Source organism: Aptenodytes forsteri, unplaced genomic scaffold (assembly GCF_000699145.1).
Source record: "Aptenodytes forsteri isolate BGI_AS27 unplaced genomic scaffold, ASM69914v1 Scaffold20, whole genome shotgun sequence".
Lineage (NCBI taxonomy): Eukaryota > Metazoa > Chordata > Aves > Sphenisciformes > Spheniscidae > Aptenodytes > Aptenodytes forsteri.
The window spans coordinates 2440179-2453860 of record NW_008795523.1 but is presented as its reverse complement, the minus strand read 5'-3'; the positions used below and the strand labels follow the sequence as shown (position 1 = coordinate 2453860).

The 13682-nt window shown below is 38.1% G+C and overlaps 1 protein-coding gene across 1 annotated transcript in view; it reads right to left on the bottom strand.

Annotated features, from left to right (window-relative positions):
• Window positions 1-13682, bottom strand: part of MDN1 (midasin AAA ATPase 1) — a 111535-nt gene that overhangs the window by 77994 nt on the left and 19859 nt on the right. Inside the window, exons 14-27 of the mRNA XM_009281958.1 lie at window positions 12602-12714; window positions 11898-12046; window positions 11730-11790; window positions 10985-11196; window positions 9434-9537; window positions 8304-8448; window positions 6819-6915; window positions 5053-5166; window positions 4251-4398; window positions 3967-4077; window positions 2985-3136; window positions 2325-2503; window positions 1726-1934; window positions 489-635 (exon numbers count right to left, since the gene is read on the bottom strand). Of these exons, the coding sequence (XP_009280233.1) occupies window positions 489-635; window positions 1726-1934; window positions 2325-2503; window positions 2985-3136; window positions 3967-4077; window positions 4251-4398; window positions 5053-5166; window positions 6819-6915; window positions 8304-8448; window positions 9434-9537; window positions 10985-11196; window positions 11730-11790; window positions 11898-12046; window positions 12602-12714 (1941 nt within the window). The remainder of the gene's footprint in view (window positions 1-488; window positions 636-1725; window positions 1935-2324; window positions 2504-2984; window positions 3137-3966; window positions 4078-4250; window positions 4399-5052; window positions 5167-6818; window positions 6916-8303; window positions 8449-9433; window positions 9538-10984; window positions 11197-11729; window positions 11791-11897; window positions 12047-12601; window positions 12715-13682) is intronic.

Here is a 13682-nt window from a genome sequence, read left to right as displayed (position 1 = left end):
TAGGTTCTACACCAAAACCTATGTTAGTACGTTGAAGCATGCTCTGGTTTGTGCTGCTGCAATTGCTTTTAAATACAAGATAGTTTTAGCTACATACTAAGCGTTAAATGTCTGTTAAACACAATAGTGTCCGAACACATCCAAAATTATTGCTTAAAAATAATACCAAACCTAGCATGACCCACAGACAGCTACAAATCCAATACTGTACTTTGGATCCAGAGCAAGGGATTATTCTACACACCAAATCCCAAGGCCTTTGGTTATTAATTTTTTTGCTGCTAGCTTTCTCTCAAATCTGACATCACCTTCCCTATTCTCTATCTTAACCACTGAACTAAGTACTTTGGTGGGTTCCCTTCCATCAATTATGGTTTAGGTTTTCAAATATTTGCCAGTTAGCAACACCTCCCCCTCAAAAGGAATTTCTATTACTTTGCGCTGAAATGTTTGCATGCCTTCTACAACAAGAAGAAAGACTCTCATACTTGCAGGTCTAACATGACTTTGACAAGCTTGCTGCAATAAGAAGGTGGCAAACTGCATCGCTTGTGCAGGATGGTTTCCAATTCAGCACTTGGCAGTTCATCAAAATGCAGTTCCACAAAACGATTTCTGAAGGCTCTGGACAAAACCTAAAATATGAGAACATACTATTGCTTGAACTTTTTCCTTTGATATTCCTCATGTTATATATCTTCCCCTACACATCCAAAGGATGTCATAGCATACGGATTAGCACATACTTATAAACATTGAAAGAAAGCATAAGAGGCAGCCTAGATGAGGACAAGAGCTTTAAAACGTGTTGTGTTTTAACCCCAGCTGGCAGCTAAGCACCAAACAGCCACTTGCTCACTCCCCCTACAGTGGGATGGGGGAAAGAATCAGAAGGGTAAAAGTGAGAAAACTCAGGGGTTGAGATAAAGACAGTTTCATAGGGAAAGCAAAAGGTTCATGCACAAGCAAAGCAAAATAAGAATTCATTCACCACTTCTCATCAGCGGGCAGGTGTTCAGCCATTTCCAGGAAATCAGGGCTTCATCATACGCAACAGTTATTTGGGGAAACAAACACGGAACATCCCCCTCTTCCTCCTTGTCCCCCCCGTTTTTATTGCTGAGCATGACGGTATATGGTATGGAATATCCCTTTTGTCAGTTGGGGTCAGCTGTCCCGGCTGTGTCACCTCCCAGCTTCTTGTGCACCCCCAGCCTACTCACTGGCAGGGCACTGTGAGAAGCAGAAAAGGCCTTGACTCTGTGCAAGCACTGCTCAGCAATAGCTAAGACATCCCTGTGTTATCAACACTGTTTTTGTCACAAATCCAAAACATAGCACCATACCAGTCACTATGAAGAAAGTTAACTCTACCCCAGCCAAAACCAGTACAAAATGGACATCAATAGCCTAAGTCAAGTCTCTTCTCCAGTGCTCTTGAGCAAGAAATGCTGAGTCAAATATAACATACATGAACTCCAGTTCAGTAAAGCACTTAAATCTCAACTACTCAAAATGAATTAGAAATTTGCAAAACAAGCAATTAACCTAAACAGAACCCAGCTGTACTGAAAGTTAGCCCACAGCCACCTCAATTCTCTACCTCTTGAGAGTTTCATGTTAATTCTGTGCTATGCATCAGAAACTTTTCACATCACACTTCTATGTACAAGGGCGATTCATTCCGTAGAGTTGTAGCTACTCAAAGGAAGAGATTATACAGACCTTTCTGCCACCATAGAGTCCGGGAGGATTCTGTGTAGCAAACAGCATGAAGCGAGGGTGAGCTTTGACAACTTCCTGGGTCTCAGTAATGAACAGCTCCCTGTTATCATCCAACAAACGGTTGAGAGCCTCCAGAACATCAGTGGGAGCCAAATTCAGTTCATCTAGAACAATCCAGTAACCCTTTCTCATTGCATCTATGAGGATGCCTTGGAGGGAACAGAAAAAGTTCTAGTGAAAAATCTGACAAACTAAATTTAACAGAAGCATGCATTCAGATACTTTTCGCAACCAGTTTTCACTCAGTATAAATGCTAATCCAGAGACGGAAGGAACAGTATTGTTTAAGCTGTTGAATTCTTTTCTTTATGTCCAATATGACAAGTATGATGAGACAAACATGAACTCTTAAGAATTCACTGAAATTCACAGAGGTGATTATCATTAATATGCATATCATATTAAGTGATATCATTAATAAACTAACTTTATGACAGATCATCTCTCCATTGTAATAAAAGACAAGTTAGGCAGAAAAAAAAAAAAAAAAGCAGTGAAGTGAGACAGGAATTTGCAGTAAGTATAATATGCCCACCCACCTTCCTTAAATACCAACTTCCCAGAGGCATCCGATGTATACCAGCCAATATATTCCTGGATGTCAGTATGCTCATGATTGTTAATCCTTACACAATGGTTCCCAGTAGCAGCAGCCAACCAGCGAATTAAACTGGTTTTACCAACAGAGGTCTCTCCTTGAATCAGTACTGGATGAGTCCTAAAAGGGATAACCAAAATAGTGGTTTAGAAGCATGAGTCGTATCTTTCTCATATACAAGGTATCAACATTATTTGAAGTTTTCACAGATCTACATTACCAAACTATATTACCAAAATATCACTACTTAACTCACTCGGAGTATCCAAGATCATACACTAATAGGGGAACATAAGTAACTTTACCCCTGAATGCTAACTCCTACCCATGAAGCTTTACATGGCAGTGTGAAATAAGCAGGTTATTCTAACTGCAATTTCCTAGACTATCATTTACATAAAACCAGGTATGGCAGTAAAATGGTTTAAGGAAACAAGAAATACATGTATAAATTCAAGTCACTGTATAATGAAAAGTTAACTATAAAGTAGAAGGAAAATGGACATTACTCATGCCAAACAATAAAGGCTAGACAGGCACCAACACTTAAGACCCAAATCTTTAACTTAGTTTTTTAATGGAAAAGTTGAAACAGACATACCCTGCAGACACAACTCTGGCAATGTCTTTCAGATTAAGCTTAACTGAAGGGGTTAGCACATAAGTCTCATCTACAGTAGGTTCCTTATCCCCAGCTGAAATCCAGTATCCTTCTATAAGTATAAATCTCCCTCCTTGGGGTTTTGGTATTTGCTAAGGAGACATGACAGAAATAACAGATTATACAAATGAGTTTCAATTTGCTAACGAAGACAACTACTGTTACGCCACTGCAACATAATCTTTAAGAAGTCATTTTAAATTAATCCCTGAGCACTCCTGCAAGTAAGCACTGTCCCCTTGTCACAGAATGCAAATTACAGGAAAAGCCTGACCAGATTATTTCAAAGTCATGAAGCCAGAATCTTTGCCAGTGCCATGAAGATAAAAATGCCTCAAGAGTCCTAGCACTGAATTTTGAAGTATGCTTCCAAGCAGGAAATTGGCTTTTATCTTTTTATCTAATATGAAGAGTTTTACTCTGAAACAAACACATCTCTCTTGCAACTGGCTTCCCCATCCCACCAGCCCAGTCCCTCATGCAAACTCATGCTGGGCTCCCACAACTAGTGAGATTCTTCCTTTCCCATTAGAGACAAAGCACAGATGTTTGCTTCATATCCATATGTTCTGCATTCGGAGTCTAAAAATAAAAAGCCTATGAAAGCTCCTCAAAAGCCTGTGAAAGCTTTACAGTTGGAGTCACTGTATTAAGCTGCCCACACTCCACAATGCTGTAATTATTCAGACTTCCAAATTTTTTCAAATTAACAAATAAACTAGCTAACATATGGGCATTTCAAGCAGAAGTAAAAAATTATGAAGAAACAGTATTAAGGTGGGGTTTTTTTTCCGTTCTCATCTTTATAAGATGAAAAACAGGACTGTGAGAAGGAAATGTGGAGGAAAAAGGCAGGAGACGGCAACTCAAAATAAATTCTACTCTGAATACTAAACAGCTCTATATAGGCTTAGTTACCTACCTGCTTGAGAAGGCTTTTGATGTTTCCAGAGACTATATGCTGGCAAATTAGCTTTTGAACTACTGGGTGAGAAACTCTGTCAAGCTGCGTCAGGAAACTCAAACAGAAGCCCTAAGAAGAAGAGTTATTTTCAGTGATAAAATGAAAAATCATTAGGAAAACAAATGTAGAGATTAAAGAATCATTTCTGTTCCAATACTGCACTTAGAAGAGAGGATTTTCCTTTACCCAAACAGTATTTGTAGTGAATACACACTGAAACAAACCCCAACATAGGTAATCACCTCATACAGTGAGCGTGGTATGCTGCTACATGGATTAGACGCTGCAAATCTCAATGCCCTGCAAAGTGTACGGAGACTGTAGTGAGGTCTGTGGCCTGTTCCATCCACCAGCTTTGCTTCTGCTTCCTTTCTCACAGATAAATAAAAGCTGCAAAAATAGAGTGAAACCACTTCCAGTTACATAGTGCTGTTACTGATCAGGGCATTGCTCTAAGGAATTAAATCCAAAGTATGAACACTTAAGCTTATCTCCAACTGTCACTTTTTCTAAAAGCTCCAGGTTAGGAAAGCCATGCCAAATTCTGCCATCTGTATAGTCAGTGAAGCAAATCAGAGTATTTTAGAACCATATTTTTGAGTGAGCTTGATATACAGAGAATGACTACAAACTCAAAGTATTCTAAACATGTAACAGTTCTTCAGGTGAGATAATACACCTTAAACTAGGGGAAAGAAAGGTAACTTGATAAACACACAAGACTTTCATTGGTATGATCCACAGAAACAAACCATTTTAGTCTCTCAGATGGGAAAAGAGGACTACAGCAACAATGCTTTTTAACTGGTGCCACCAAGAAAGCATTTCTGAATAAGAAAAAGTGAATCTCCTTCACACAAGTACAGAAACTTTCAGAATGAAGAGAACAGATGTCTACCCTCTTTCATTTCCTAAGGCTATGCAAACTGCTGCATAGGGAGCATTATAGTGTTTCCCAAAACAATCTAACCGCAGACTACAGTTACACGCTTCCTTTTTGTGACTTATTCCATCAAGGATTTCAAGGCATTACAACCAACTTACTTCACAATTCCTTGTACTGTATTTTTGTTCACATTCAAGCCTCTCAGATAATCCATGATAAGAATTTGCAAGTCTCCTTCATTTCTCAATTCTTCTACATAAAGTTCGGTAAACCTACAAGAATCAAATCAATCCATAACACTCAGACATCTGACAATATTAAAAAAAAAAAAAATAAAAAATCACATTATATATGATTCTCGTGGTATATAACATTTAACATTTTGTAAGCAGCAGAATACTGACTTGTCAAACTACCTAAAGATAGACTCAAGAACCAGAGTAATTAAAAAGGAAGTATTAGTAATACCTTATTTCTAAGTAATTTATCTGAATTACTTTAACTTAGTAGACTGAAAATGAACTATGGGACTGTATTTTTGAAAATCAAAATTTTAAACAATTTGCAATAGATATCCAAACATTATGGCCTGAACACTGGAGCACTGACACGGCAGGAGCACTTTTCAAAGTCAACTCTCTAATGATCTCTATTTTAAAAAGTGAACACTTACGAGATATCATTTATTCTAATTTTGTATTGACTAGCATAGCCAGAACTAGCATATCCAGGTTGTTTTCTACTTTTACAGATATCCAGCTCAGCAACGATAAAATGAGAAAACTTGACAATAAGCAAAGGGAAATTAGCAGCAAAACATGTACTCAGTGAAGTTCTGAGTATCTCTAAATATGTCAACAGCATTTCACATTTGGTACACTACACTGGCAGCTCTAGTTAATGAACATATTTTCTAACCGTTAGTTAGCCCAGCATATTCACATTCAACACCCAATGCAAGTCTGCAGCCCTTCTATACCATGCATTACAACTGCAAACAATAGCTCAGGACACACCACAGCAAACCCAAAACAACTGAGCAATACCATTAACTTCAGAGGGGTGGATATTTTTGGCAAATGCAAATATAAATTCACTTAAACTTACAAGCTATGCTGAAGCTGAAGTCTCCTTTCTTCTGTATTAGACTCACTTTCTTTCCTTCCACTACTAAGCCAGGGAGCTAATAGCAATAAAACCTTACTTTGCCACTAATAACTGCAAATAACTAGTTACATATAGTAAGTGCATCTCTACAGTCTTGCACAGTGTTTATGACTCTGGTAAGGGACTACACATGTGACTTTTGGCACGCATGAGGGAAACTGCATCAAACACAAGCAAAAGATCTTTGCATTCAGGAACAAGTAGTACTGAAGAATGGATTTGCCACAACTCCAATCTCCTGGCCGCAGCTTAAATGTTTGACATCAGATATTGACTATCATACATCTACTCCACCATGCAAACCACCTTCCTTCTGAGTGAACAAGGCTGGATATACAGCTTTTTGCAAGGATCATCAACACTTCTGAGTTACCAAGAGAAAGGCTGCTAAACAGACACAAAGCACTTGTCTTTATTATCCCCATCAGGAACATACACTGCTGCAGTAGCATTCCCAGGCACTGACAGCTAAATTGTAAAGAATGATCATTCCCCTGCCCCCAGTGACAACACTCTACACGACTGCTAGACCATCTGTTTATGCTCAGCTACTTTACAGGAGTATTTTCCTGATGCTATTTCATTAAAAACCTTCACTGTGATGTTGAAAGTACCTCTCACAGGAAGTTAATTTGAGTTCAGCCTTATATCCTTGGGCTTCAAATAAGGCATTCTTCACTGGGTCAACTTGTGAAGCTAGTTAAACTCTGAAAAAGACATTGACTAAGTGTTTTGACACAGAATCATTATTTCCTACCTGTTTCTTATTCCTGGAGGAAGATTTCTCTTTCCAACATCTGTAGCTGGATTCATGCATGCAAACAAGCGAAAATCAGAGTGACGGACAAGAGGCTCTAAAGGAAAACAGAAATAAGAGACATAAGGTTAATGCTAAATCCAGGATACTTATCTTAAATGAGGTATACTTCTTCTAAGTCAGTTTTCTATTACTGCACTACTACATTTTCTTAAAATGCCAGGGTGAAACATTTTCAGAGAATAACCCCGTGTAATTTTATAAGTTTCTCTGCATCTTTACAACCGCCACAGGCAAGTGAAACTTTGACTTTTATTTGTGCGTAGCAGGATGTTTTAACAACACTGAATATTTCAAAAAAATGTATAAGCCCTAAACTTGGAACTCCTTGGGTCTCTTTCAGAACAATGGGCAGTGCTTCCCTCGGCCAGGAAGAAAACCCAGCCTAGGAAGCACATGCAACATTTGTCTCGACCTGGAGCTCCAGAAAACAATAACCAGCAATTGCATTTTTTTACTTTTAGGTCTGTACTGGGTCTGGCTGGGAAGGAGTTAACTTTCTTCACAGCAGCCCCTACCATGCTGTTGAGAGCCCATCAGTGTTTTGGCTATTGTTGAATTGTGCTGACACAACATCAAGGCTTTCTCTTTTTCCCCATTCTGCCCTCCTTCCCCCAGTGACTAGGCTGGGAGTGAGCAAAATGTTGGGAGAGGGCACTGTTGGGACAGCTGACCCAAACTGGCCAAAGCTATATTCCCTACCATATAGTGCTCAGCAATAAGAACTGGAGTAGAGGAAGAACGGGTGGTGATTTTTGTCTTCCAAGGTGGCTATTGCTTAGAGACTGGCTGGACTTTGGTCTGCTTGTGGGAGCTGGTTACTGACTGCTTTTGCATCACTTGTTTCACATAAATTTTCTTGCTTTTGCTCTTCCTATTCTCTCCCCTATCCTGCTGCGGGGTGGTGGGGTGGAAAGAGTGAGTGAGCAGCTGTATGGGTGCTTAGCTACTGACTGGGGTCAACCCACAAGAAGGACTCAGAAAAATCAAAGGCCTTGTCCATGTATTTCTAGCTGGAGAACAAATATTCTAAAGATCAGTGAAAGACGATTACTACAGTAGCAACTAAACCTCATGTCCCATGCCCTTAGCCATCAAGCTACCTCAACTTTATAAAAAAACATAAAGACACTCCCTGAAGAGTCTTTAGAGACAGCAATGCTTACGAAGGCTACTAGAGAGATCTGCTCCTTGTAGAATCCAAAGACACAAAAGCTACCACAATTTCTGCATCCTGAAATCTCCTGAGCCACAGTGAATTAAAACTCCCACTTCTTGCATAAAAGTATGAAGTCTAGAAAGAACACGTTATTTTCTTCTGCACACATTCATTTTAATGGTAAATGTTCTCAACTTATTTTGAGCCATATAGGATAGGGAATTGAACAGACTGGATAGCAAGAAAAGCAAGCACAGAAATAGTACCTGTATCTCCTCTATCTAGTAACACCAGCGACCCAGATGAGCCTTCCAATAAACCACTCAGACACTCTAAAGTCTCTGCTGCAGCCAAGTTAATCTCATCCAATAAAATCCACTCTCCTTTTTTGACTGCTTGTGCCAGAGTACCCTAAAAATAAGATCAATTTGTTAATCGCATCACCAGCAGTGATACATCAACTAAAGCATCTGTATACTGGAAATACTTGGTTTGCAGTCCATGGGTTGATTAGACAAACGGCAATTCCAGACCTTTTACAGCAATAGCAGTTTTAATTGCTGTTATTGAGGGAGAGCAGTATTTCACAAGTCACAGAAGTCAGACAGTCATCATCTAGACTGGCTCAGACATAACAGAATTAAGCTCTTGTATTTGTGCAATGCTGCCTGTCAGTGACATCCATCACTGTGGTGCATAAACTTCACTGACACCACTATGAGAATAAAGACAGTTAATCTAAAGAAATCCAAACAAAGACACAAGCAATATTATGTTCCTCAGGGAACTATAACTTATTAATTAAAATTATACTTAAGTCAAAGGTTCTCCAACTATTTATATAGTCATTTTTTAGAAAGAGGACTGGTCAATATTTTACACACTTTACATAAAATTTGAGAGCATATGTTCAGACTCACAGGGTGACAAGGAACAAACATGCATAAACCATCATAGTTTCCCCTAATCACACTTAATGTCATTAGAGTATTATACCACGAGTTTGAAACATTTCAAAAAGTCACTTCTAGATAAACAGCACAGGTTCTTAATATTAAATCCTTCACAGGAATCCCCAGGCAGGAGCATGTCCTACTGGAGACTGGTCAAGATATTTTTTCTAATCTCATACACTTGAAAAGGTGATATGACATACTGCTGATATTCTTTTATCATACCAGTCCTAATTCCTATTAAATTAATGTATTACCACCCCACCCCCCATCCAACCACCGCCTCCTTTAAGTAGCACGCTGCCTTCCATAGAGTTATCATGGAACAAGTTTTACTTCACAGCAAGATTCTTGCCAGGAAGTTATTTTATAATACTGATTGCAAAGTCTTTTAAATGCTCCTCCTTATTCTTCCTAGCATCAAAATGTAAATCTCTAAATACCTCAACAAATGCAAAGAGAAGAGCGTTTTCTGTCATTTTCATCTGTTGATGAGCATGATTCAGTTTAAGACCAAATGCCTCCCACTTTTCCTTCAGTGGTGAGCCTGTAAGCAAAACAAATTTAAGCTTGTACCATCAGAACAATAGCACAAAAAAATGTTTAACAACAGTATTTTAATCAAGCTGTTTCAAGCACAGATACAAGAGTAAGCTTGGCTGAGCAATGAAAACATTCAAGTTCTACAGATGACATCTCATAAATTTAAAAAAAAAAAATTTTTTTTTTTTTTTAGTTTAGCTGAACGCTATTGACATATGGGTACAGATGATTTGCTATTCATTCCAGTATGTCCTAGCTTAGGAACAAATACTTATACTGGCAATTCACTTGGTTCCAATATGACTGTTACTACTCTCCAATGCACAGAAACAGAAAGAGGCATCTCAGAAAAATAAAACCAAATTTACAAACCTTATGACAGAACAGATTAACAATGAAGACTTCAGTATCAGTAAAAATACGGTTGGTTATCAGTTATGACATTATTTACTACTGCACTTATTTCAGCTATTTGTTTAAAGTCACAGACTGTGGTATATATAGCATCATAGTTACTTAAGTTGCTAGCTTTGCAAGTTACAGATTTCGGCTTGTCTTTATTTTAGGATTGTCAATACTTGCAACAAGGGGTCTTTAAAACCTTATTTTTTTTACATTTGTGGGCTTTTATTTTAATATATGCATATTCAGAAGAACCAGTTAAAAGAAAAGGGGAGACAAGGTTCATAATTAAGTTTACGTGGCCCATACTGAATGAAAGCTACAACTTCACTTGTTCAGCAGGTCTAGAACCAGAAACCACTCCATGCAAGGCAAAGTATCGATATTGCCTCTGTCCCAAATGGGTTGTGAAGTATGAAACAAGAAAAACTGTTATTTGGAGACAAAACCACAATGAAACAAAGTAAAGAACTAGGCAAGTCAGCATCACTGACAGTGAAACCAAAGTCATCAGCAAGCTCTTAGCAAGCTTTTAAAGTCATTACTACCCTAAGAGAGCTACTACTTTGGGTTTGGGTTTTTTTTTGCTGTTGTTGTTTTGCTTTGTTTTTAAAATAGGATATATTTGTGAGACCTAATGAGGTTCCAGGACTGAAAGAAAGTATGAATGCATTCATATGGAAGACTGCCACACAAAAAACTAGGACTGTTCACCAACACAGAAAACAAGTAAGTGCTGAGTGGAGATCAGATGTCAAGGGCGCCATAGGTCAGACAAGTTAACCTTCACTCTGTCAGACATCGCTAACAACAGTGATGGATTAGAAAGGAAAAACAAAACACTATTCTAACAGTATTTTGAATGTCTTGTTTTAGACAGAGATTGCATTTTTCAAAACCAGAAGAAAGTAATAAAGAGGGATGAAAGGAAAAAAAAACAACAACAAACCAAACCCCAAAATCAACAAACAAGAAATTCATCACTATTTATATACTCTCTGCAATGGTTCACCGCTAATTATGTGTGTTTGATCAGTCTGAATTCTCACCAGATGCATTTTCTTTTGCTTCCTTATTAATAGCAGATTTATGAATATGCTGCATTAGTTTTAGCAGATCATGCCAACGTTTCTGCCTGTAGCAGGTCTGAATGTGTCCCAGGAATGTCTGATTTTTCTTTCTAGAAAACGTCTGAGAGAAGAGTTCTTCAAAAGACTCTCGCAGAGGTAGCCAGATCAGCTTGTTATCCACAGGCTTGTAACTGAAGAGAAGCAAAAGAGTAGTTACTTATTTGTGACACAGGAACAGGAACTAGCATCTACAAACTAACAAAACCAGTTACTGAAACAACGGTATTGTGCATGAAGGAACCCTAGTTTCCATAATTTTTTACTCAACTAATGAGTGAAGTAAAATTGCACATATTTAAATGCACCTTACAAGGCAATTTTATAAAGACAGGACCACCCTGATAAGTAAAATATTTTTACCACTACCAACCAGTATGTCCAGTGAATATTATATAGTATTTATATTGAACAGCTTAGCCATTTTTAAAGAGACATTGGGTTGTGCTTTTAAATGACTTCATCACATACAGATGTGCACACAATTCAGTGAAACTGCCTCTGTTCTTCAGCAAGGACAAGGTTTCTGCATGCAAACACGTTTCTCAAGACATTTATGCTACTATGAAACAATTCTTTGACAACACAACTATACTTGCATTAGAAGCTTGTTCTGATACTGCCAATTTGTTATGCAGAACAGACAAAACAGCAGTCAGTGACTCACCCCCCTAGTAGATCTGCTGTGTCACTTTGTTGGTTCATGTTGACAACCCTCAAATGGTGTCCTTGAAACAGAAATAGAAAGCACCATCAACTTTTGGGGTTTTTTTTTCTTTGTTTGTTGTTTTTTAACTCATCTTCGTGTAAGTTAAGGTCCTCACACTTTATTTACCTGTAATATGAGCAAGGTACTGAACAGTTGAGGTTTTGCCAGTTCCTGTTTCACCAACCAAAAGCACAGGCTCTCCTTTGACAACACAAACTGCAAGCTGTTCAATCAATACTGCAGATGGCCGTGTGGCAGCAAAGGTTTGTTTTGCTCTGAAAAAACAAAGGAAGCAACTCAAACCCAAGATTTATCAAGGACCTCATTTCAATTTTACCTTTAGGGGTTTTTTTTTTGATGAGTGACTGAATTTAGGATTTTTTTTTTAATTATTGAAAATATAGGTTTGGAAAAAATTAGTTCCAAGATACCCTTGTAAGATTCTTATTTTTCTCAAGATACAACCTAGAAATTCAGGGTTTCCAAAGAACTTCCTGGCCAGTGGAGTTAGTGCCACATACTACAAAAATCTCCCTTTACAAAGATAGATTCATCAAAATCTTATTGTGACAGCTGTGGATGCACACTGCTTTGAAGAAACGCTAGTTCAAAAGAAGCTGAAAATCTCCATGCTTTGGCTGCCAGAAGTACGATGCAGACAGCCGTAAAGATACATAAGGTAAAACTCAGATCACAAGAGAAGAACTCATCACATTCCTTCCATTAGAGTGAGAATATCCAATCTGCATTTTTTTAATCCTGTGACTTCCAATCTATTCTATTCCACCATAAAAAATTTCAATTCACATGGAAACTACAAGATATTCTACCTTTGTACAGTGAGAGCCTGGGTTTGTTTCTTCGTGAGATGCACTCTTCCCACAGAGACTTCTTGTTCCCGTATTAGAATTTCTGGTTTATAGAGTTCACAAAAGAACTCTACCTGTGAAGAAAGCATCAACATTTCCAATACTAATGTTGCCTACAACATCACACTAAGAACACCCATGCTATACTACCAGTATTACTTTGCAGCAAGCTCATTTTTCACGGTAAGACTTTACATTTTGCAGGTTTTACAAACTTATCACCTAAAATGCTGAAGGACCTCAGAAGCATCTGGTGTACAGGTGTCTGTACAAACAACATCTTTCCATTTAATAACTTGGCAATGGGGCTATGCCATTGTATTCCTACTTCGTCTACTTCCACTTCAACTACATAAACTTGAACCTGGGAACAGTTAACTAATAATAGACAAACAACCTCCCTCAAAAAAAACTTGGTCGATACCTCTGTGCAAACAAGGATATTTTGCCATCGGCAGAGGGTAATACTTTCCAGTATTGAAATAATGCAAAGGAAGAAGGACAGACAGAAAAATCCATAGAAGTTTCCATCTGTCCACCCAGCTGGCCAGTTTTTCCATCTTAAAGTAACAAAGGAGGAAATTTTCTTTGCAATCAAACTTCTACAGTCAGAAATAGTTGACAAAGTAATGATTTAGTTTAACTCAGCCATTTATATCACATGCTATTAATATGTAGAGAGTTACTAGCCTCTAGAGAGATACTTGATTTTGGAATCAATGATTACAGAACAAGTACTAAGGAAGATCACGTTTCTCTCTGATCTCTTCATTTAAGTGATTAAAGTTCACTGTAACCACCAAAGAAAAAACACATTCTTTACTACTCTGTGCATGTAGCAGTATCATGTGCTTAGGCAACTGTGCTCTTCCAGCTGTGTGATCCTTCTTTTGCATGAGGAGGCCATTTGCAATCTGCTCTGAAACAGGTTCACTGGAACTTTCAGAGAGGAAAAAAATGCAGCTCAAAATAAAACAGGAGAAAAACGTAGATCCCAGGATAGTACAGAGAGCAAAAAGAGTGTTTCAGTGTTGTGGTTTAA